This window comes from Callorhinus ursinus, unplaced genomic scaffold (assembly GCF_003265705.2).
Source record: "Callorhinus ursinus isolate GAN/ISIS: 27379988/994484 unplaced genomic scaffold, GSC_fseal_2.0 scaffold9, whole genome shotgun sequence".
NCBI lineage: Eukaryota > Metazoa > Chordata > Mammalia > Carnivora > Otariidae > Callorhinus > Callorhinus ursinus.
In genome coordinates this window covers 61632864-61657836 of record NW_027397071.1, presented here as the reverse complement: position 1 = coordinate 61657836, position 24973 = coordinate 61632864, and the positions used below count along the sequence as shown (strand labels likewise).

At 34.9% G+C, this 24973-nt stretch overlaps 1 protein-coding gene and 1 pseudogene across 8 annotated transcripts in view; both read right to left on the bottom strand.

Moving 5' to 3' along the window:
• FAF1 (Fas associated factor 1) overlaps window positions 1-24973 on the bottom strand; it is a 487148-nt gene that overhangs the window by 130960 nt on the left and 331215 nt on the right. For all 8 annotated transcript variants that reach the window (XM_073896766.1, XM_025871569.2, XM_025871572.2 and 5 more), the window contains 4 exons: window positions 17177-17272; window positions 10116-10242; window positions 9079-9142; window positions 8035-8116 (listed from right to left, as the gene is read on the bottom strand). In XM_073896766.1, the coding sequence (XP_073752867.1) occupies window positions 8035-8116; window positions 9079-9142; window positions 10116-10242; window positions 17177-17272 (369 nt within the window). The remainder of the gene's footprint in view (window positions 1-8034; window positions 8117-9078; window positions 9143-10115; window positions 10243-17176; window positions 17273-24973) is intronic.
• On the bottom strand, window positions 19135-19920 carry LOC112824062 (uncharacterized; annotated as a pseudogene).

The following is a 24973-nucleotide window of genomic DNA, read 5'->3' as shown; positions in this document are numbered from 1 at the left end:
ACTTCTTTATTTTAGCCCTATCCTTTACTGTTCCCTTACAAGTACCATATATACCAATTAAACAGGCCTATTTATCTTCTCTAACATGTATATCTGAATAACTTGGTTACTGTTAATGTAAGGGCTTATTTTCCAAGGTGGGTTAATTTTCAAGGTATTTTAGCCCATTTCAGAGAAAGGAGAATGGAGGCTTGCTTACATGGCTGAGTCAGTTATCAGGGCCTAGTTTCCAATCCAAATTTGCCTGATTTATTCAATGTCCACCTACTTATAAGCAAACAATCTTAAAGATGTTTCACATAGCTGGTGCAACCCCTCTGGAAAACAGTATGGAGGTTCCTCAAACAGTTGAAATTAGAGCTACCGTTCGATCCAGCAATTGCACTACTGGGTATTTACCACAAAGATACAAATGTAGGGACCCGAAGGGGTACGTGTACCCCAATGTTTATAGCAGCAATGTCCACAATAGCCAAACTGTGGAAGGAGCCAAGATGCCCATCGACAGATGAATGGATAAAGAAGATGTGGTATATATACACAATGGAATATTATGCAGCCATCAAAAGGAATGAGATCTTGCCATTTGCAACGACGTGGATGGAACTGGAGGGTGTTATGCTGAGTGAAATAAGTCAATCAGAGAAAGACATGTATCACATGACCTCACTGATATGAGGAATTCTTAATCTCAGGAAACAAACTGAGTGTTACTGGAGTGGTTGGGGGTGGGAGGGATGGGATGGCTGGGTGATAGACATTGGGGAGGGTATGTGCTACGGTGAGCGTTGTGAATTGTGCAAGACTGTTGAATCACAGATCTGTACTTCTGAAACAAATAACACAACATATTTTAAGAAAAAAGGAAAAGAAGAAGATAACAGGAGAGGAAGAAAAGGGGAGTATGTCAGAGGGGGAGACGAACCATGAGAGATGATGGACTCTGAAAAACAAACTGAGGGTTCTAGAGGGTAGGGGGGTGGGGGGATGGGTTAGCCTGGTGATGGGTATTGAGGAGGGCACGTTCTGCATGGAGCACTGGGTGTTATGAACCAACAATGAATCATGGAACACTGCATCAAAAACTAATGATGTAATATATGGTGATTAACATAACAATAAAAATAAAAAAAAAGATGTTTCACATACATTTCAAAGATGTTTTAAATATGTTAATTTTCTGTTAAACAATCTTGTGAAGTATTACAATACAAATTTTTAAATGCAGAAATTGATGATCAGAGAAGAGTAATCTGGTTAATAGGACATAGATAGTAAATGAAAAACCAGAACCCCAAAATAAGAATTTTGATTAGTATGCTTTCTACCATACCTCTTATTTTTAATGTTTAAGATTAGATATGAAACAGATTTCTTGAATTTACAACTGAAATACTATAGAGATCAAACTTAGCTTTTAATCCTTTTAAAATAAGTAATATGAATAACAAATACTTTCTAGGGCCAGGAAGGGCCCTTTGGGAGAAATGATACAAATATGGATAAAGCCCATAAATGGAAATCAGCCTTGCTTCTGATATTTTAATAAATTTTACCTATAATGCTTTTCAAATATGGTTAAATTGTTTTTAAAAAGATGGTGAGTAGCAGTAAATTGAGAAGAATGTTTTACAAAGCAGCATATCTTAAAACTAATTTACTAAATTTTTAAACTAAAAAATAATTTAAAGATGGACAGTAAAGTTTTTTACAATTTTAATTAGGTAGTTCTGATAACCCAGTAGGAGAATTTGAGGCAAATTCTAAATATGGTGCTAACAATATACTGTTTAATGGAAACATCTAATTATAGAACAGCATATTTGGTACAGTCTTATGTAAAACATGTCAACTTTTTTACTGATATACATACTCGGAGATTTTTAAAAAATCATGTTTAAAAGTAAAAATAATATTTAATAGTGATTATTTTCAGGCTTCAGATTATGTGGTAACTTGTTTTCTACTTTAAATGCACCTGTATTCCTTTTCTTTTTTTTACAACAAATATTTTATTTGTAGAATGAACATACTTAACAAAGTATATTAGCATTATAGTTCTTATCTCACACATGTGCAGGCTGCTGTCATAGCTGTCATATAAAATTACTCCAAGGACACTGTCTGCCTTTAAGGAATTTAAATTGAAAAGAAAACAAAGACAAGATGATCAGACTGGGCATATTCTCTAAAGCACAAATAAGTTTGTTTGCCTCTTTTTTTCTGGCTAATGGAGGGCTAGAAACCCACCAACTACAGTTTGTGGCTTCAGATTTGTGTAAAACTTATTTTTTTTCTTAAAAAGTATTGATCAGTGATGGTATTCAGATTTCTTTTTAACATGATATAATAGAAAGAGCACTACTTTAAAATGGGCTAATTTTTAAAAGTAAATGTAATAAAACTGGATCACAAATACTGTTAAAGTAAAGCACTTATTTTAGCGCTGTAAATGCTCATAGGGGTTCTCAAAATTCCTTTCTGGAACTGTTCTTAGAATTAGTTCACAAATTGCATGAATAAATCAGTTTTGTTTTTCACAAACATTTCTCAAATAGCCCCAAACTGCTTCACAGCAATTAGCCATGGTGCTGGGTGCATATATGGATAGTATCCTATTTAATCCTCAAAACAACCATATCATTATCTCCCTTTTGTTTTTTAGTTCCTAGATTAGAAACAGGCTGATTACTTGTTTGGGGCCACAGAGTTACTAAGTGGGAAATTAGTAATTGAGCAGTAGTTTCCTTAATTTATGTGTAATATTTGGAAACATCACTGGATCTGAAGTCAAGATCTAAGGAGGTATAACAGATTACTGAAATCAAAGCCCAGTCTCCCAAGGGGGGGAACGGAACTAAGAAAGGAACAATACTTCACATGGGAGATAAAACCCTGGCACTGAGATTTTTATTGCTGTTGATTTTTATTTACTACAAATGTCTAATCACTCTACAGGGCACTTTCTGTTTTGTACAGAATTCAGAGGTAGCAGGAATGAGAGGTGGGGAGGCTATAAGGAGAAAAAGAACCCTGGTTAAGAAACTCCTAGGGAATCATGGTGTGGCCAGTGGTAACGCTTCTGCAACCTTAATTACAGTGACTAACCATTGGCTCTCACTTACCTAAAAATAAAATATAAGCTTTATTCAATACATATCTCTTAAATGACAGGGAATGCCAGACCCTTCCGCGCCTTGGCCCCTTCTGATCTTCCCCACCTCATGCCTTGCAATCCAACTCTCTAGCTTGCATTTTTTACTCTTGGTCTTAAGTTTTTGGTTGTAGTTCTCTCATTTTAATCTTCTTGCCTTTGCTTTTGACCTTTTTTTTCTGTTTAGAATTCTGTTATTTGGCTAAGTATGACTCATAAGATTCAGGGTCGATGTACCTCCTCAAGAAATCTCTTTAAACTTTCTAAGGCAGATGAAGGACCTCTCCTCTTCGCTGCTATAGCGTACTGTACTATATGAATCTGTTGATATTATCTTCCCCATTAGACTATGAGCATTTCAAAGGCAGGAAAGCTCTATATTCCAGGTCCTTAACAGGCATGTGATAAATATTTATGGCCCTCAACTGAGTGAACATCTCTAGCAGTTAAGGGCATGAGAGGAGGTCATAAAACTGATGGACCTGTTGCCAGAAGTCAAAACTCTGTCACAATATACTTAAACACGAGACCTTAGAATACTTGTTTTACTGAAGTTGGAGCACTGCTTTGGACAGTGTTTTAAATTCCTCATGAAAAAGGCAGAAAGAACTATGGGCACTCTCACCACCAAGTGCTATCAAATGAAATCAGTTTGAAGCAGTTTTCATTAAGATGGATTGAATGTGGCATCGTGAGAAACACTTTATCAAATGTAGTGTTTTACTTAGTGATTAACTATATACCAGTTGATGAAGCTCCCCAAATCCTTTGTAATCCCACCACTCCAATAAACATTTAATGAGTATATAAGTTCAAAAAGCCTAGCAGAGGATTTAAACCTTCAATCTTGTTTTTATTTACTCTTGGAACTCAATTTCTCACTTCAAGTGAAGAATGCTGGTGCTTGAGGCTCATCTGTTGCCCTGGTAAAATTAATGTGCCTCCCACAGTTTAAATTAAACATGTGATATTTAAGATGAAAGAAATTTAGTCAGAATGCCACAGTATCGGTCACACTTGCTTTAAAATATGTGAACATCGGCAAACTGCTTTCTTAAAAATGATTCATTCACAAGTTTTAAAAAATAATATTGAAAAAGATTTATTTTAACTTTCAAATGTGAAATCTGAAAAGGAGAAATGACATTTGATCACTGAATCCTGCAGTATAGTAGTTACCACTGAAACCTGAAATACAGTGATAGAGTGTAAATCATACTTAACCTGTGTTAGAACCCTGAGCTCTTATTTGGCCTCTAGTACTTACTACTGATGTGCTTTGGTTAAGTTCTGTTGCATTTCTGAGCTTCCTCATCTATACAATAGGAATATTGATATTACATGTCCCTATCTCACTGGTTTGTTGTGGGGTTCAAATAAGATACATATAGGAAAGATGCTCTATAAACCATACAGCACCATATAAATCTATAGTAGCAGTACTATTTCTATGCGTACACAGTACTCTTTAATTAAAAGGAGATGTGTGTGTGTGTGTGTGTGTGTGTGTGTGTGTAACTAGGCTGATGACCATAATGAATGTATCTGCATAGATTTAAATCTGAAAAATTTATCCATCATGTGGATCAATTTTACTTAAGTTTACAGTAATGTCTTAAACGATGTATAAACTATTGTTCTTTAACCTGGAAAAGAGAAATGAAGAAAGAAAAAGTCTTGGGCAAGGGGAAAAAGATAACAGACAACTTAGCATTCCAAAGAGGTCAAAGGATTTTGGTACGAATCTAATATGAAGCAAAACATTTAATTACATGAACCAATGACTTTCATTTGTTAAAATACCAAGACCCTAGTCAAAAGCAAACAATCAATTATTTCATTAGAAATATCTAGAAGTTAATATGCAAGAGTTTATTCTCCTCTGGGGATCATCAAATGCCAGTTTATTATATAAGACACCTAGCAAAAGTTTCTTTGTCTATTATATACTCTATATTTAAACAAGTGTCTTCATTTAAAGTTAAAATGTTTAAGGTATACACAGTGTATCTTAGGGTAGCTTTTTAAGTGGGATTTAAAAGACATCTATGCTTATTTTGGGAGCTACAGTTTAAGTCACAAAGGCCTTAACATTTTCCGATTACTTCAACTACTTTCAACCATATTTAGGTCCAATAAGTGATTGTTTAAATATAATAATATGGCCATACAATGAGACTCTATAACCATTAGAGTCCTGTTTTAATGAAGTATTCAGTATTATTTACAAAGCATTCTCGCAAAAAAATTTTGACCTGAATATAACAAAGCATGATTTCTTCACTAAGCAAATGTTATGAGGGAAAAAAGAGAGGCAGGAGGAGAGAGTGCTTGTTTAAAGGGATTTAAGAAATCTAACAACCACAGGGTGCTTGGGTGGCTCAGTTAAGTGTCCGACTCTTGATTTAGGCTCAGGTCATGAGCTCAGGGTTGTGAGGTCGAGCCCTGTGACAAGCTCCCCACTCAAAGGGGAGTCTCTTTGAGATTCTCTCTCTCCCTCTGCCCCTACCCACCATGCCCTCTTTCGCTCTCTCTAAAATAAATAAATGAATATTTTAAAAAAATCTAACAACCAAATGTAATTTGTGATCCTTGAGTAGGCTGTGGTTTCAAAAAAATAGTTAAAAAGACATTTTGGACACAGCTGGTAAAGTATGAATATGCACTGGATTTAGGTGATATTAGGGAATTACCGTTAATTTTGTTACATGTGATAATGGTATTGTGATTACGTAGGAGAATATCATTATTTTTTTGGAAAACACATATAGATGTCTTTAGGTGTAAGATATGTAATTTAACAAAAAATATTGAATATAAAAAGGTATCCTAAATATTTTCATGCAGTTTAAGTTTTATTTCAAAAGTTTAACTGCTACAAAGTTAAAAAAAATCATGTGAAACTGTAATTTTTTTTGTGAAACTGTAATTTTTTTTACATTTGTTTTTATATATTTTGAATAATAAATTTTACACTTATTTTCTATTCCTGTCAGTGTTTGCCATTTTCAGAGAGGAGATGAAAAAAAAATTTATCATAAAAAATTTATTCATCAAAATCACAAACCTAAATAAGTATAAAAATGTAAATAATTACATTTCAAATGCTGCTCTTTAATAAATGTGTGGCAGTTAAACTTTTGAAGTTATTAAGGCTTCTATCTCCATTAAAATTTTGGGATGCTTGCATATGAAAGAAACAAACATGGCAAAATTTATTAGTTATTAAATTTAGGGATAGGGGATTTGGGTGTTTACTGTATTATTCTTTTTACTTTTTCTGTATTAAAAATTATTTTAATAAAAAGTTAAAATATTATAAAATATAATTAAGCAAATGACCATGTAATATTAAAAGGTGAAAATAAACTGTTTTAGCAGGATTATAACATGACTCAATAATATTAAGCATACATAAAAGTATTCATCAAAATATATTTAAAGATATGGAAAGAACATGTATCATAAAGTTAACTGTTAATCTGTGTTAGAATATTTTCTTTTTGCTTTACAGTGTTTTCCATAAACCTGTATTTATGGAAACTATGAATGTGTATTATTATAAATATTTATTTCTTCAAAAGTGACATCCATTTTATATAAATTTAATAGTTAAAAAATAGACTACCACAGCATTTATAATGGGCTATTCCACTATTCTTAGTGTAAAGAACAGTCTGTGTTTCTTATTCCACTTCATTAAACCATCATTCCTTGCTCTAAGTTTGATTACTAATTATTGTCAATTTTTAAAATTTGTTTAAAATGAAATTTTCTTTAGGTCAGGGTTTAAGATAAACTGAAGACTAGAAATTTCAGAGGCATCCTTGCGCTCTACTCTCAGAAGTCCTTGCCCTCTTTAATTCCAATAACTTACCCTCTACTCTTATCTACACACTATTTCTTCCTTCCCACTCTCTTTTTTTTCCTTCATTCATTAAATACATAGAATATTTACTAGGGATGGTACAGTCACTGCCAAAGAGAAAATCTAATCTCTTGAGAAGGCATATATACAGAGAATGGATAATGATAAGCAATGTGTTAAATGTAACAGTAAGATGAGCAGAGGGTATCGGTACAAAGTATTAAGGGGTGGATCCAACTGTACAACAGTGGAAGAGTCAGGGACAATTAAGTCTCAGAGGAAGAGTAGAAGTTAACCAGGTAAAGGGCAGAATGAAGGCATTCCTTACAGCAGAGAAGCATGACCAAAGAGTAAGATTATGGGGAAACACAAACGGTACATCACTGCTAGATTTATTAAGTGTAAGGCAAGAAATGGAAAGAGCTAAAGTTGTGCATATAGGTAGGAGCCAGATTACTGAGGTCTCCACTGCTGGGTCAACATATAAACAGAGTGATTGCATAGAAATTTCTTCCTGAAAATGTACCTTCTGAATTCTTGTTATAAATGCCAATCTACTTTACTTTAAGATCACAATGGCCATTTCTATATTTTTGTTGTCTAAAGTAACTTTTAAGATAAAAATATTGCAGTTATTAGATATATACTATTAGATGGAATCATTTTGGGAAAAGACTGAAAGACAGGGCATTTAGAAAGAACCTGTCAATCAATAACTGAAAAGAACATACACATGTAGCCTGGTCCCTTCTAAGCATGGCTATCTTTTTTCCCCCTACAAAAAACTCCTGTTTCAGAGCTTGACAAGGCCATCTACAAGAGCCAGCAATACCCTATTGTACTATTGCCCCTCTGAAATGGGCATCTTGGTGATGATTAGGCTGGTAGATGAACCACAAACAAAATCAAGTCTTCAATCTGAAAAAAACAGAAAACATTAAGCATTGCCTGAGGCCTGGTGGTAAACCTATGGGATGCATTTTTTAATCACAAAAGGTAAGATTGCACTTACATCTCGGGCTTTCACATAGAAGGCCTCTTGAAAAGCAGCTTCTAATGAGCCAATAAAAAATACAGGATGGCAGTCACCATATCTATAGGAAAAATTATGTCTATTAATATAAATACATTTCAAATTTACTTCAAAGTTTCACAAGTCTAATCAGCATCTTTTAAGTAAATGTTGGGACTAATGTCTCTTAACTACAGACCAAACATTAAAACATTTCTTTAAAGGCTTGGGAATGAGCTTTATTAGTTCTTAGAATTCTTCTTGGCCTACAGTGACAATATTAGAATACTGGAATTTTAAGTACATCTAGCAAATGGATTTAATAAGTGCTACAAAACCATGCCATTTATAAGTAGCAATTCCTGGTTATCCACTTTCATAAGATTTTCCTTATAGTAACCTTAACTTTCCATTTTATTAGTTCATTTATTCTGGAAGTCCAACAGAGAGGGAAAAAACTGTAATCTTGCAAAGTTTCCAAATTATATTACATTAGAAAACAGAACTAAAGAGAAATATCATTTACACAAAAATTTAAAGTTAAATACTTAAATCCTCTTAAACAACTTTTAAGAATCTCAAATGCATAGAAAACATTTTATATTAGCCTCTTAAAAGAAATGTTAATAGTTCCAAAACAAAAATTAAAAGAAAAAATTCACTTACATTTAAAATTTTTATTTTTAATTTAATAATATTTTAAAAGATATTTTGTTTATTCTAGGATATACCAAAAATTAGTATCCTATAACCTAGTCCTTTTGGGAATACAGTCAATATATTAATTAGTGACACCTTTATTTTCCTTCAATAAAGATACAGAGATAAGATGATAAATACATCTCTGAAGTGGCATAAATGGCTTACTAGTTATCTGACATTGAATAGTATGTGTTAAACTATCAGGACTACATAAACTGATAAATGTATCCTTTGAATACTTTACAGAGAAATTAAAGACAATCTATGATTAAAATTGCTCCAGAAAAATCACAGTAGCATTAGAAGAACATCAATTTTATATAGTTAATGTCCTAACCCTACCTTGAAGAAAACTCTGCTGTAAATTGTAATAAGGCATCTCCTTCATTTTCTGCGTTTTCTGGCACTAAAAAACAAACAAAAGAAAAAACAAAAACAAAAAAAACAAAACAAATAGACACAAAAAACAAACCACATAACATCTAATCCCACATATAAGAAATATATTTAATCAATAAAGAGGAAATAAAATTAAATCTTAGCTTTTGTGATATATTTGAGGAGACATTTTAACTTGATATACATTAGAAGACTTCATCAAACCTTAAAAAAGAATCTTGAAAAAATTCCAAGCTCATAAATTTTGGAAAGCCAACTGACACAATCCTGCTAAGCATTTAAAGTATGTGCCAGTCATCAATTAGGATTTCAATGTTTTCTTAAAATGACATCTTGTGAATAAACTACATAAAAAGGATCTCAAGTTATTTCAAAAATCTCATTTATAAGGAAGATGGTCAATTTTAAGTAAATATCACATCTATTTCTGCCCAACGGAGTTCCCTAACTTCACTGAGTAAACGAGCCATTTAAGGATTTTACAGTAATTTTGCATATAATACTGCTTATGATTCTACAGTATGTATCTTCTAAAGTTAAAGAGAAGGAGATGGCACATTTAGTTTACTTTTTTGTCCTGCCAAAGGTGGTACCAGTGAATGGAAAAATAATATTACTATTCTTAAAACTGATATCTCCACTAAGATGCCAGGAAACAAGTACAGTCACAGAAAATATAGCTATTTATCAACCTCTAGGTTTAAAGTAAAGAGAAAGAATCATAACTAATTATATACGTGAAACATTGTACATTCCCTTGCATTTTTAATGAATTTTACTAAAGCACTGGGAATTGTTGAGCTTAATAAAACCAAAACTCAAGAGGATCTGGTTCTAATGAATAATGTGCCTACTTGCTATATTTTCTCTCTCCAAACCTGGAAAGTCATTAAGAGATTTTTAAGTTCATTATTCTTCATAAGTTTCTGTAGTAGGAAGTAGAATTACAGTGCTGGACCCAAAGAGCTATTAATACTCACTCATTGGAGATTTTCTCAGGGCAGATGAGGTCATGCCGAATACTTCTCCATCATCCACCCCAAATTCGGAAGCATCTTCAAAGTCATCTCCATCACTATCACTAACCATATGAACATCCGTGCTTTGCTATTTAAGAAAAGTCCTGATTAGGTTTATATTGACTTTAGGAAATCAAATTCCAAAATATAAGTTATGTAATCAAAATAGGACATTAGTATTACAACGGTTCTATTAAATAAGAAGCCATTTGCTAGAGTAAAGCTTAATATTTTTCATTTTAAGGCTTATATATATTTCTAAACTTGCTGTGATACCCCTAGACTAAAGGCTGGAACCTGAGGGAAAATGGAGGATGCTTACAAACTCAATGAAGACAGGGATTTTGTCTGTTTTATCCCCAGAACACAGTACACAATTAAGTGCTCAATAAATATTTGCTCAATAAATGAGGAGATGGCAATAATCAGGTCAAAGACAAAGCAAGCTATATGAGTCTTTTAAAAAGCTCACAGTAATCTCTATTTCAAACTTGCCATTTCCTTACTGCAATGGTTCTCAAATTTTTCACTAGTGGAAAATGGTACACTATCTTCAGTGTTATTGGAGATAACATGAAATACACTATCTAAAAGCTCTTCATAAAGAGCAGGCTATTAAATATGAGATGTGCTCCTATTCAATAAACATTTATTGAGAACTTACTACATGCTGGGCACTGATAAACATGCTCCGTTTATTTTGTTTTCAGCAACATCAGTTGAGATTTAAAGTATTACAATTAAAAACATCAGATTCAAAATATGAACTGGGCTGCTATCTCTAGGTAAGAATGGAATTTCAAAAATACTGAGATCTAAAACATCCAAACTGTGAATACGGACAAATATTTATGCCTTGGATGGGAAGGGGGTCCCAGCAAGGTACCTGGCTAAATGCCTATCTGTACTATGTTCAATAAATGAAGTCTACAAAGACCATTTAATATATGAAATTTCTATCTTTTAAAATATGGCACTATGTACTTAAGCTATGAAAATGGGGAAACTATTTGATTCTGGTCTATGCAAAAGAGCCTAACTTAGAGATAAATATTTGCCAGAAAAGCATTAAGAGAAACTTAGAATCAAAGACTCATAAAACTTGGCTAGAGGGATGTTAGAGGTTAGCTAGTCATAAAAATTACAGATTTTAAACTAGAAGGGATTTTAAAGATCTTCTTATCAATGGTTTTCAAACTTCTTTTCCCAGGGTTACCTCTCTCCCCTGGCCCCAAGGAAAATATTATGTAAAATTATAGTGCATACAATAGACAAAAGTAAGGCCACTCTGGTTGGTGCAGCGAGAGGACAATGGGGAGTCTAATGCTCCTCTTGGGCTTGGCCTTTTCTTTCTCATATCCCTTTGATAGTTGGGGTACCTCTGAAGGATCTCAGGACACTGTGGAACAATTTTAAAACTACTGATCTAGCAAGTCTAATGGTTCCAAATGAAGAAGCCAAGATATTTACTCCGTCTGACTCAGCTTAGCATTTCCTCCTTGGGCATAACCAAGCTACTAATGCCCAGAATTGTAACATTTTCCCTCTTATTTGAAAGAAAGTCTTCCTAGTGGTTTGAATAGAGAAGATAATGAACAAATACTTATTGGAGGAGTAAAAATGAATGGTCTTTGTCCTAAGCAGTCTATCTGCTATTCTGACTGCACCACTATTTCTCACAGACACCTTGGTTCTACTTACGATCCTAATATTACTTTAGTGTTTTGCTTTGTAGGGCAAAGATCTCCTGATTTCAGCAATTCAACAGCTTAAAAATTCAAAAACCCCTTCTCATTTCAAAGTAGTAAGGGAGCCTCCTCTACAAAACAACACATCTATTAGGACGACTACTGTGCTTGAATTCCCTGTGTTTCAGGCACACAGGTATCTGGAGCATGAAGTTCCCTGAACTTTGAGGCTCAGTTTCTTAAAGAGGTAAAGGTGCAGGATCTAAAAGGTACACTACATACTCTTCTAGGATACTTAGCCAGGTTCACAGGCTAGTGGAAAGAAACAAAAGTCCAGTATGATGAATCTTGTCACATTCTCTATCAGCGAAGCTATCATCTCAGCCTTCACTTAGTCTTGCCTAACACTCACCCTTCCCTTTAAGAGGCATCAGGTTAAGAAGGGTTGGAGGACACAGAGAAGAAAAAGCATTGTTCTACATATCTTTTTTTCTCACTCCTTTTACCTTACTCCCCCACATCTAAACTCCTTCTCCTAATCCAGTTTTCAATCAAATAATAGCCCCTTTTCCATAACAACAGAACTTTATATCATACTAGGATAGTGATTTTAATTTTGTGCCTATGTAACTAACCCATTATTCATTTTGTCTTCATAAAGTGTAGAGTTCCCAAATCTCTTAAGATCCAGAAAACAAAATCCTACAACAACATCTTTAAAGGGAGTTATCTAAAAAGCCAATTTTGTTGAAAAAAGTATATTTCAAATATGAATTATTGAAGTATCTGCAAGAATGAGCTGCTTAATTATGTATAAGGAACTCCCAATCTCTTCACATTTTCTTATCAGCCATCTAACAGGTTAGGAAAAGCTTTTTCTAAAAAATGAGATAAACAATCTTTTTCTCATTAATGTTTGCTGATGAGAATACATAATCCCTTGGTTCAGCCATGGCAGTCCTAAAATTACTCTTTGAATCCAGAGAAGTTATTTACTCAGAATTTGAAAAACAGCTTAAAAAATTCGTGATTCTATTTTGGCTGTTTATCGGCATTCGTTTATTCCCATTATCATTTAACAAACATTTACAAAACCCTAGTAAATGCCACACTGCCTGGACCTGTGTGAAAGATACAGTCTATACTCCCTTAAGGAACACTATATAATATATACAGTTAATTGTAATATTAGTGATAAGTGTTACGACAGGAAAGTTCAGAGGAGAACATTTAATGCATGAGGAATGGGAAAAATCAGAGCAAACTTCCTAGAGGAGAAAGAACCAAAATGTTTGAGACAAAATTTAGACTCATATATACTTGGCACTAAGGCAAGCTTATAACTGAAGTAGATGTTCCTTTCATCAACTACTTATATCAAAGCAACAGGTTAAAAGCTAGGGATACAGAGATAGATAAAACAGGTTCAGGCCTTCAAGAAATTCTAAAGGAAGACATAAAAATATACTTATTTGAATAGTCAAAAGGGAAGGGTCATAAAAATCCAAGGTATTCCTTCATTTGGGACAGTTTCAAAGAATAGCAGGTCCCTCAGTGATTAGAATGAACAGTTTTTGGCTTGGATTGATAGTGATCATTAATATGGGTGAGGAAATAAGTTTCTGGGGAGATGTGGGAAGTTCAATTTTGTACAGAGTGAATCTGCAGTGGGCATTCAGATGGAAATGTTCAGAAGTAACATGATTACTATTTAGCTTGTCTGCCTGTGGTGCAATACCACATACTAATGGTAGGACCATTAGTATGTCCGCTTTGAGCAGACAAGCTAAATACTTGTCTCACCAAGTTTTAAAAATTGAAATACAAATTTTTGGCAATTATCTGTGTTCAATTTCACTTTATTAGGTACAAGATCCTTTATGCAAAGACTTTGCTTTTTTCACAGCCATATTCCTGACATTTAGATTAGTACCAGGCATAGAGGGGCATGTAATCAGAACTTATTGAATGAATACTGAATGAATCTTTTGTCACTTAAACCAAAACCTAGGTATCATTCTTATCGCTTCCTTTTCTCTCCTCCCACAGATCCTATCAGTCACCAGTCCTACTGATCTTCCCTCCAAAAATACTTCCTGAACCCATATCCTTCTCTATTTTTACAGGTTATGTTCTAGTTCAGGATCTCATTATCCTTTAACTGTGCTAGTACAATAGATTCATACCTGATTTCTCTGCCTCCACTCTTGCTTCCCTTGTATCTAGCCTCTGCACAGCAGCAAAGTACTCTTCTCTAAAATGTGTATTTGGGGAAAGAAAATCATTTGTCACTGAAAAGCCGCCTATGGCTGCCCAAAGTTCAAGTTCCCAACTTGACCTGTAAGACCTAGGATCTATTCACCTTCACCTCATCTCTTATCTTTGTTTCCCACTTTATTTTGCACGAACACCAAACTGCTCTCATCTCTGTGCATATACTGCATCAGATCATGCTGTTTCCTTTGAATGAAATACTATTTCCGTATTTCTTCATTTGGCTGACTGTGCCTCATTCTTTATAATTTGATTTGGATATAAATTCCTCTAGTCTTTCTTCATACTCGTTCCTCTTCCCCCTCCTCCTTCTTCTTTTTAAAAAAATACTCACTCACCAACATTTATTTTGTGGCTGGTATGTGCCAGGTACTACACTAGGTGTTTGGGCTACAGAGGTGCATAAGGCAGACAGGGCTTTTGCTTGCAAACATTCTTGAGTGTTATGCCTTCAACCCCCACATTTGTGCCCTAGTATCTTGTGCTTGCTCAATTTTATCATTACATAATATGAAATTACCAGTTTATATTCATCTGACTAGCACACAGTGAGCATTCAACAGATGTTTCCTTAACTGAAGTTATTAACTAATTAGCATCTACTACATTTGAAGTTTTTTGTTGTTGTTGTTTCGTTTGTTTTTTTATTCTTGTGGCACTCCCCTCTCTCTTCCATTATCAACTGAGGACTGGACAATTCTCAAGAAGCCTGGGTCCATGGGTCCCTACCCTGTTCCACCCAGGCAGCTGGAGAAAGGAGAGGAAGGTATTAGCTAGGTACTCAGATATGGAAAGATCATTAAAAGGGGGCTCAGGAGCAAGGGAAGGCTGGGAAGGAAAGAAAAAATGGTGAATTATCATAAAAAAATATAGTTGCAGGACCAGAAGGAGGATGTAAGAAATAAAATTCTCCTAGCTAGAGGACACATAACTATAATCCATAAAATTCAAAGCTTAAATTTAACTACTGGTCTCAAATATCTTCGTCCTAACTCAAGGCTTCAGAGAATCAATAGAAAAACGGTAGTTGTCCTGAAACCTGAAATCATGTAGGAGAAGGGTTAAAAGCAGAAAAAAAAAGAAGCAGAACCACTGGGTAGAAGCTACAAGGACACAGGTTCCAGCTTAATGTAAGGAAGATATCAACAGACAGAGCTGCTCAACAATGGAACTGGTTGCCTTGTTATTGAAGATAAAACATAGGTATATTTTCAGGGGATATTTTGAGTGAGCTCTTTTAGCATACAGACTGTGGTCCTAATGATGGGCACCTAGAAGACATTAAAATGTTTAAAGGGATGAATGGAGAGAAGAGTGGAAATCAAATTTTAAAAATCCCTTCCAGTTGTATAATTCTATGGCAGCATAAAAGCCCGAGTCACACTTGCCCATTTCTCACCAGTTCCCTAAAAAGGTGATATTTATAGTTAGCCAGGGAAAGAAAAATGGTTTCATCACAAATAATCACATTTTAAGATGTTCCCAAGACTGCAGCTCTTTTGGTTTAGCAAAGCCTCCTAATACCATTCTACCTTCTTCTCTAACCTAAAGAGTATGCCAGCCTTTCACAAACACTATTTCTTACTGTATGGCACCGACTTCTTTTTGCTGAAGGGACCACCCAAATTAACACATATAATGGTTGAGAGTGAGAGAAGGAAATAAAATGAAGTGAAACAGGTATCTGTCACCTTTTAGAGCACAGAATTAAAAATTTTGGGTGGAGCTAGTTGGCTGCCTTTTAATGTAGATTTATCCATTACAGGGTTGAAGCACAACCTACTTCAGCATTAGAAACACACTCACAGATTAGAAAGAAGTATTCCAATAAATTATTTCTGGGGATTTCTGCCAAGCAGTGAAACTCAGTATCATGTTTTCTTTCATGAGGATTAGTGAGATAAAATGCTGAATAAAATGGTGTGGGTTCTTTAAAGGAAATTAACATTTTTAGAGGCCTAAGAAAACAATATAGTAATATTTGTAGCAGGGGAAAACCCTTTCTTCTTTGTGGATTTCTAAAAAAATGTTAAAAGCCAGAGTTGCAAATTATCATTTCACAGGATGATCATTTTACAGAATGCAACTTATGCATCCCATTTCCCTTTCACATATTTAAGTGATATAAATCATATTCAGAGGATGGCTGCAGAGGTCCTGTGGCAGCTTCCATAATGTGTCCAAAATACAGTCAGTTTAAATAAAAATTCACAACCATATTTTGTATAGAATGTAAATGGAAAAAGGTTTTATTGGACTGAAAAACACTGAGGTAACGTTCTTCTGTGCTATTTAGTTATGACCTCTATCACATACACTTTTTAAGTGATGGTGATGATTTTTCTTTAACACATAATAGGAGCTCAATAAATGTTTTCTAACAGATAAATTGTAATGTCCAAGCTATCTTTCCCATTACCTTTTAATCAAAGTCATAGTTGGACACAAAGTGCTATATGTAGCCTTGGAAAAGATACTGCCTTTTAACATTGTTCAGACCCACAAAGACACACACAGGTACATCCCATACATAAACATGTTCAATCTTACCTGCCCCTCTTCTGTTTCTATAGCACTCTATGTGCTATCACTGCTTTTATTACATTTTGCCGTTATAATTAGTTTATTAATCTATCACCTTTGACTCTGAGCACCTTGGTATAGATATTGTTATTCATCTTTGTTACTTAGTCTCAAGCACAAAACCTCGTTCATAGAAGGTGCTCCAGCTCAGTGAGTTAAAGGACCTTCAGGATCAGTCTTAGTAAATAGTTGGCAATGAAGAAAATCTGTTGTCAACCTGTCAATTCTAAGTAAAACTCATTTCAACCAATCCACCTGAATTCTGTCTGTTGAAACATGAAACTTATAGACCAAGAAGGAGCACATTAACAATAAACTCGCATGAAAAGTTTCTGCCTTCAAGAATTTACTGAGATTTTATTCATGCTACATTAACTTATCTATTCATTGCTGTGGCAGATAAAAAAGAATAGGAAGTGGGCAGGCAGGTGGAAGACAGGCCTCCTATTCACCGAAAAGCTTGGCAAACAGGCTTACCTCTTCGGACTGCTCCCGGGTTTGCGCAGGTGAAGCTCTTCTGCCCACTGTAAGTCGATGGCAGGGATAAGACAGCCCTGATTCAGCAAGACACATCTGCAAAAAGAAGAATGCACCATTCGTAAACAAAATGAGGCCATGTCTCACAAAAGCCCCTTTTGATATTTTCTAGATTGTTTTTATAAAGATTTATTTGAGAGAGAGAGAGCACGCGCACACTCGCACATAAGCAGGGGGAGGGGCAGGAGAAGCAGACACCCCACTGAGCAGGGAGCCAGTCTGATGCAGGGCTCTATCCCAGGACGCTGGGATCATGACCTGAGCCAAACGCAGACACTTAATGGACTAAGCCACCCAGGTGCCCCAATATTTTCTAGATTTCTGAAGTTAGATTAGAAAGCTCACTCTATGCTAATCTGGATGCCTTTTATTTCTTTTTGTGGTCTGATTGCTGAGGCTAGGACTTCAAGCACTATGTTGAACAACAGTGGTAAGAGTGGGCATCCCTCTTGTGTTCCTGATCTTAAGGGAAAAGTGCTCAGCTTCTCCCCAATGATAATGAAATTCACTGTGGGCTTTTCAAAGATGGTTTTAATGATATTGAGAAACGTTCCCTCTATCCCTATACTCTGAAGAGTTTTAATCAGGAATGGATGTTGTATTTTGTCAAATGCTTTTTCTGCATCAATTGAGAGGATCATATGGTTCTTGTCTTTTATTGATGTGCTCTATCACAGTGATTGATTTGCAAATGTTGAACCACACTTGCATCCCAAGTATAAAACCCACTTGGTCGTGGTGAATAATCCTTTTAATGTACTGTTGGATCTCATTAGTTAGGATCTTGTTGAGTATTTTGGCATCCATGTTCATCAGGGATGTTGGTCTGTAATTCTCCTTTTGGGATCAGGGTAATGCTGGCCTCATAGAAGGAGTTTGGAAGCTTTCCTTCTGTTTATATTTTTTGGAACGGCTTCAGTAGAATAGGTATTATTTCTTCTTTAAATGTTTGGTAGAATTCCCCTGGGAAGCCATCTGGCCCTGGACTTTTGTTTTTTGAGAGGTTTTTGATTATTGCTTTAATTTTGTTACTGGTTATTGGTCTATTCAGATTGTCTATTTCTTCCTGTTTCAGTCTTGGTGGTTTGTAAGTTTCCAGGAAGGCATCCATTTCTTCCAGGTTGCTTAATTTGTTGGCATAAGGTTGCTGGTAATGATTTCTAATAATTGTTTCTATTTCCTCGGTGTTAGTCATGATCTCTCCCCTTTCATTCATGATTTTATTAATTTGGGTCCTTTCTCTTTTCTTTTGGATAAGTTTGGCCAGTGGTTTATAGATCTTATTAATTCTTTCAAAGAACCGGTTTCTAGTTTCATTGATCCATTCTACTGTTTTTCTGGTTTCTATTATATTGATCTCTGCTCTAATCTTTATTATAGTAGCCCAGGTATTACATTCCCAGGAAGGCTTTGAAAGTTTGAAATTTTTTCATATATGGCACATTATGATAGTCAAGGCTATTTTTTTGTTTGTTTGTTTAAACAACAGAAATTTATTTTCTCACAGTCCTGGAGGTTGAAAGTCTCAGATCAAGATGTCAGCAGGGTTGGTTTCTTTTTTTTTCTCTAATCTATTTTTTAATTAAGTTCTTTTTTAAAAAAACATTTTATTTATTTGAGAGAAAGCGAGAGCGAGAGAAAACGAGCAGGAGTGGGGGGGGGAGGGGCAAAGGAGAGGGAGAGGCAGACTCCTGAGATCATGACCTGAGCCGAAGGCAGACACTTAACCAACTGAGCCACCCAGGCACCCCTCTTTTATTAAGTTTTAATTTATATTTTTTTCTAGCTAGAAACATTTTATTTAAATGTACCAAATAAAAACCCACATTTTCAGACCACCAGGATGTTAATACATTTAACAAAAATTTATATTATCTTACTGCTGTGAATTTACAGAGTTATAATCCAGATCCATTTTGACTGGATGATTGAAATAACCTTCCTAAGTTATGCTTTACAGACATCACAAATCCCTTAAAATAATGTAAACGAAATAACTCTTCCCTAAAAGGTGAACTTGAGAACTTCACTCTTTCAGGTCTTGCACTTCTTTGTGGACTTCCTGATGGGGAATGACTTCTTTTTGGAGATGGGAGATCCGAACTTTGGCTGCTTCTTAGTAGTGAAACAGACCTGGATATTGACCTTGACCTCGACAGGCATCTTGAACCTTTTATAGAACCAGACCTAGATCTTCTGTGTGAAGCGGATCTTGAAAGAGACACAGATCTTGATGGTTGAGGAGATGCTGATCTTGACCTACATGAGCAAGAGTATCGCCTACCTCTGGATCTTAAATGTGATCTACACTGTGACCTGCTTCTCCTCTGCTGGCTGTAATGATGACAATCATAAGCATAAAGTCCCTTTTCGCCACACTCATAGCATTTATTATTGGGATCAAAGGAACGTTGGGCAGATGGTCTATCAAAACCAGATCTCCAAAGCATGCCTGTTGATAATTCAACTCTCACTCAGGAACCACAAATCACTCTCCCATCCAGAACTCAAACTGCATCTTCTACATGTCTAGGATCTTCAGATTCCACAAAGGCAAATCCTAGAGGATTTTTCACAATCCACACAGTTCTTAAGGAACCATAATAACTGAAAGCCCTTTCTAATTATCCTCTGCTGACATTGGTTCCCAGATTAATAATACACACCTTGGCTTTCTCCTCCATACCACCTCTAAGGTGATATGATGCCTGGCCTGCTTGCAGTGCCCAGGGAGTAATACAAAAGGTGCAACACAGACTCAGTCATCAATGGTCCCGGCAGTCTTAAGTTTTTATTTTAATTCCAGCATAGTCAACATATACAGTGTTGTATTAGTTTTAGGTGTACAACAAAGTGATTCAATAACTCCATACATCACCCAGTGCTTATCACAGTAGGTGCACTCCTTAATCCCCATCACCTATTTCATCCATCCCCCCCATCCACTTCCGATAACCATCAGTTTGTTCTCTATCATTTAGAGTCTGTTTCTTGGTTTGTCTGTTTTTATTTCCTATGCTCATTTGTTTCTTAAATTCCACATGAGTGAAATCATATGGTATGTCTTTCTCTGCCTGACTTATTTCACTTACCATTATACTTTGTAGCTCCATCCATGTTAGTGCAAATGGCAAGATTTCATTCTTTTTTATGGCTGAATAATAGTTCATTGTATATATATGCCACCTCTTTATCCATTCATCAATCTATGGACACTTGGGCTGCTTCCATAATTTGGCTATTGTAAATAATGCTGCTATAAACATTGGGGTGCATGTATCCCTTTGAATTAGTATTTTTGTATTCTTTGGCTAAATACCCAGGAGGGCAATTGCTGGATCCTATGGTAGTTCTATTTTTAACTTTTTGAGGAAACTTCATATTGTTTCCCAGACTGCCTGCACCAGTTTGCATTCCCACCAACAGTGTAAGAGGGTTCCTCTTTCTCCACATCCTCACCAACACTTATTGTTTCTCTGTTTTAGATTTTAGCTATTCTGACAGGTGTGAGATGATATCTCATTGTAGTTTTCATTTCATTTCCCTGATGATGAGTGATGTTAAGCATCTTTTCATGTGTCTGTCGGTGCTTTGCATGTCTTCTTTGGAGAAATGTCTGTTCATGTCTTCTGCTCATTTTTTAATTGGATTATTTGTTTAGGGGGTGTTGAGTTGTTTTAAGTTCTTTATACATTTTGGATGCTAACCTTTTATTGGATACGTCATTTGCAAATATCTTCTCCCCTTCAGGAGGTTGCCTTTTAATTTGGTTGATTGTTTCCTTTATTGTGCAGAAGCTTTTTATTTTGATGTAGTCCCAAAGCTTATTTTTAGTCAAGGCTATTTTTCATAAGATAAAAGACTAGTGCTCCAGGAAACTGTAACAGGCCTAAAATAAAGCTAATCATATATATATATCTATATATATATCTATATATATATATACATATATATCTACATATATATAGATAGATATATCTATCTATATATACATATATATCTACATATATATAGATATATATAACTATCTCCCCACACCCCCACCTACCACCAGTGTGTCTGTTACTTTTCCAATTAGAATAATACTTCAGTTTACTAATTCCCAGGGAAACAGTCTATAAATATTTTTTGGAGGGTACCCTGGAATAGTGTTTGCTGAAGGCATTAAAAAGAAAAGTTTCTACATATGGTAACAGTATCATTTATGTTTTAATCATATTAATCCTCAATATCAGATTGTTATAGCTTAGGAACCTACAATATATGTAAAGCACGTAGCACAGTAACTGGCACACAAACATTCAGTTAACTCAGTTAATTTTTATTACCATTATGATATATTACCTAAAGAATCTGCCTAGTTTAGCCAACACAAAGCCAAATATATTTACTCCTACTGAAGTTTTTAGTAGGTCAGATTTTAAATAACTAATTTGAGGTTTAAATTAAATTTGGGAAAATGTGAGCAAATATGAGTACATGTCACTTTTGTCTATTTAGAGGAATTAAAACAATATTAAATAGCCAAAAGAGGGTGTTTTTCTTTGGTGTTCATGAAATGACACATTTGTGTATTTAATGTAATGATGATATCATGTTTCTTTTATTGTTATTAGAAATAAAACAGAGTCTCCATAGCACACTGAAAACACTTTTGGTAACTTTGGGGGAGGTGTGAATTAAACTGATATGTGAGGAAACCCAAATATCTGTAAATTCATAGAGACCAACCACGGACACAATAGTGGGTTGGTTATAACTACAATTCAAACATGTGTTATAATCAAGCTAATTATGTGAAGACAAATACTGAACGAAAAAGGCAAATGTCACATGAATACACAGGTATTTTCAATCATGTGAGGTGTGTGCTGTCATATAGATTTTACTGATAAAAATCATTTGTATTTGATTATTTTTTCTTTATTCTGGTTAGAGGTTTTTAAATTTTTTTTTTAAATTGGGGTATAACCTTTGCCACTTTAATAATTTTATTTTATTTATGTTTTAAAGTAATCTCTATGTCCAATGTGGGGCTCGAACTCACCACCCTGCAATCAAGAGTCTCATGCGCTACTGACTGAGCCAGCCAGGTGCCCCATGGTTAGAGGTTAGTTAGTTTTGGCACTTAGATGTTTTGGCACTGTCTCTTAAAAATGCTAGAAAACCTGATTAATAATTTTTAAAAGTAAAACTGTATCAATTCTGTCATTCTATTCAGTCATATTCATCAACATTTGTCACAATTGGCTCAATTTATTTTATTTCAGTACAAACAAAAGCAAAGCTAATTTGGATAAGAAGCACAGGCTAAAATTCAAGTCACATTACTTTTACAATATTTTTCATTACAAAAAAAAGTCCTCCTCCCCCACCCTAAAATCCTCTGGTAATGAAATAATGATGGTAAATGTCACTGACAATCAGAAGCAGTGTAGTATAATGGAAAGAGACTTGGACTAGAAGCCAGAAAAATCTCAATTCAAGTTATTTCCCAGCCTCCTGCCCTTTGGGAAGTCATTTCTCTATTCTACGCCAGAGTTTTCCATTTATTTGAATAATCCCTGCCTTAACTACCTCAATTGACTTTTGAAAGGGTTAAATGTATTAAGAAGTAAAAGCTGGCTTTGAAACTACTGAATAAGCAGAAGACCTGTTATCATTCCAATGATCATTATTTTTAGGACCTGGAGAAAAGAGATGATGATTAGATTCTACCATGACTACCTTTGCATAACAGCCTAATCATGGGTAAATTAAAAGACATACTTTAGGAGAAGCTGGAGGAAAGTGCTCATTAAAAGTACACAGTACTACAGATGCACTGGCTCCTCAATGGGCTTCTCTCCAGTTTTCAACATTAACCTTCCCCATAGCTACTAATAATTCCTGAAGAGGAGAGTGGCCAGCACTTTCTCCTTAGCCTACAGCTGACCAAGTAGGCCTCTGCATTACTCTATTTCAGATCCTACTAATCACAATACACTGAGGAGTTAAAGGGTCAGGAATTTCTGAGTTACTATACACCCAGTGTGGATTAAATAGAAGTCTGCTCTAAAGGAACATATATACCAGTTGGAAAGACAAAAGATGCACATAGGAACAGGCACAGAAAAAGAAATACAAAGGAGGAAAGATGGGGCAGTCCCTGTAGGGCTAGCAACCCCTTGGAAGGGACAATAGTTGCTCAGACAGTGATTTCAAGAATTTAGGGCTAAAGTAAATGTTTGATGGGACTCATAACCTAAATTCACATAAAAGATGTGAAGTCAGAAGGCTGAGGTTCTAGGCTGGCTGAATCACTGAATTGTCCAGTGACTATGGACAAAATCACTTAGAATTTCTGTATTTCAGTTTTCTTATCTGGAGAGAGAATGGTGTAATAGAACCCGTCCTTAATTTACAAAATGGGGTAATCAATCTGTTCTCTCTCACAGAGTTGGTATGAAGATCCAATAAGATTGAGATAATATATGTGAAACCAAATGGTTATACACTTGTAAAGGATCGATACTATTATCATCGGGGTATTTATTTTGCAAGGAATTGGAAAAAAAAGATTAGGGCTGCAGGTTTGTTTGACTTTATAGTTGAAGGGGGTTACTTTAAAAATTTTTAATTTGCATACATTATATTAGTTAATTAACCCATACATAATGGTGCTCTCTCAGTCACAAGATTGCTTTAACCTAATCTAACGAAGAACTGTGACTCATTTGCAAAATTTCAAGGCTTTATTCAGTTTTTTCCTGGCCATGTTAGACTGTAATTCTCTGACTTTCCATCATCGCATATACAGAGATTCAAAATAGACTCACAAATTCAAAATTATGTCATGGCAAAATTCCTTTATTATTTAATTCTGTACCTTTAAATAAATAAAGCATATCTGAGAGTATAATCTTCTGAATGCTTAGGGATGGAGAAAGGTTGGGGTAAAAGAATTTTACTCTCACTGGCTATTATACGTATTAAATGGGTCATGGGTTTAATTAAATTAAACTATTATATATGTAAATGGGTTATGTTGTTGAAAGGCAACATAGAAAGTCTTTGTAATATATATTTACGAAGACTTTCTTTTCTTAAAGAGTAATTTTAGGTTTACAATAAAATTAAGAAGAAAGTACAGAGATTTCTCCTACACTCCCTGTCCTCAAACAGGCATAGTCTCTCCCATTATTAAGATCATTCACCAGAATGGTGTTTTTTTACCAAGGATAAACCTATGTTGATACATTGTAATTACTCAAAGTCCATAGTTAGGGTTCACTCTTGGTGTTGTACATTTTATATGTTTGGAAAAAGGTATAATGGCATTTATCCATTGTATAATATCATACAGAGTACTTTCACCACTCTAAAAATCCCATGCTCTGACTATTCATCTCCACCTCCCCTCACTGCCCTTGGCAACCACTGATCTTTTTCCTGTCTCCATAGTTTTTTCTTTTCCAGAAGGTCATTCCAAATTGGTCTCTTTCAATTAGTAATATGCATTTAAAGTTCATCCATGTCTTTTCATGGCTTAAAATCTCATTTCCTCTTAGTATTGAATGATATTCCATTGTTTGGATGTACCAAGTTTGTTTATCCATTCGCCTACTGAAGGATGTCTTGGTTGCTTCCAGGTTACGGCAATTATGAATAAAGGAGCTATAAACATCTGTGTGCAGGTTTCTGTATGGAACTAAATTTACAACTCCTTTGGGTAAATAGCAAGAAACACATTCTAGG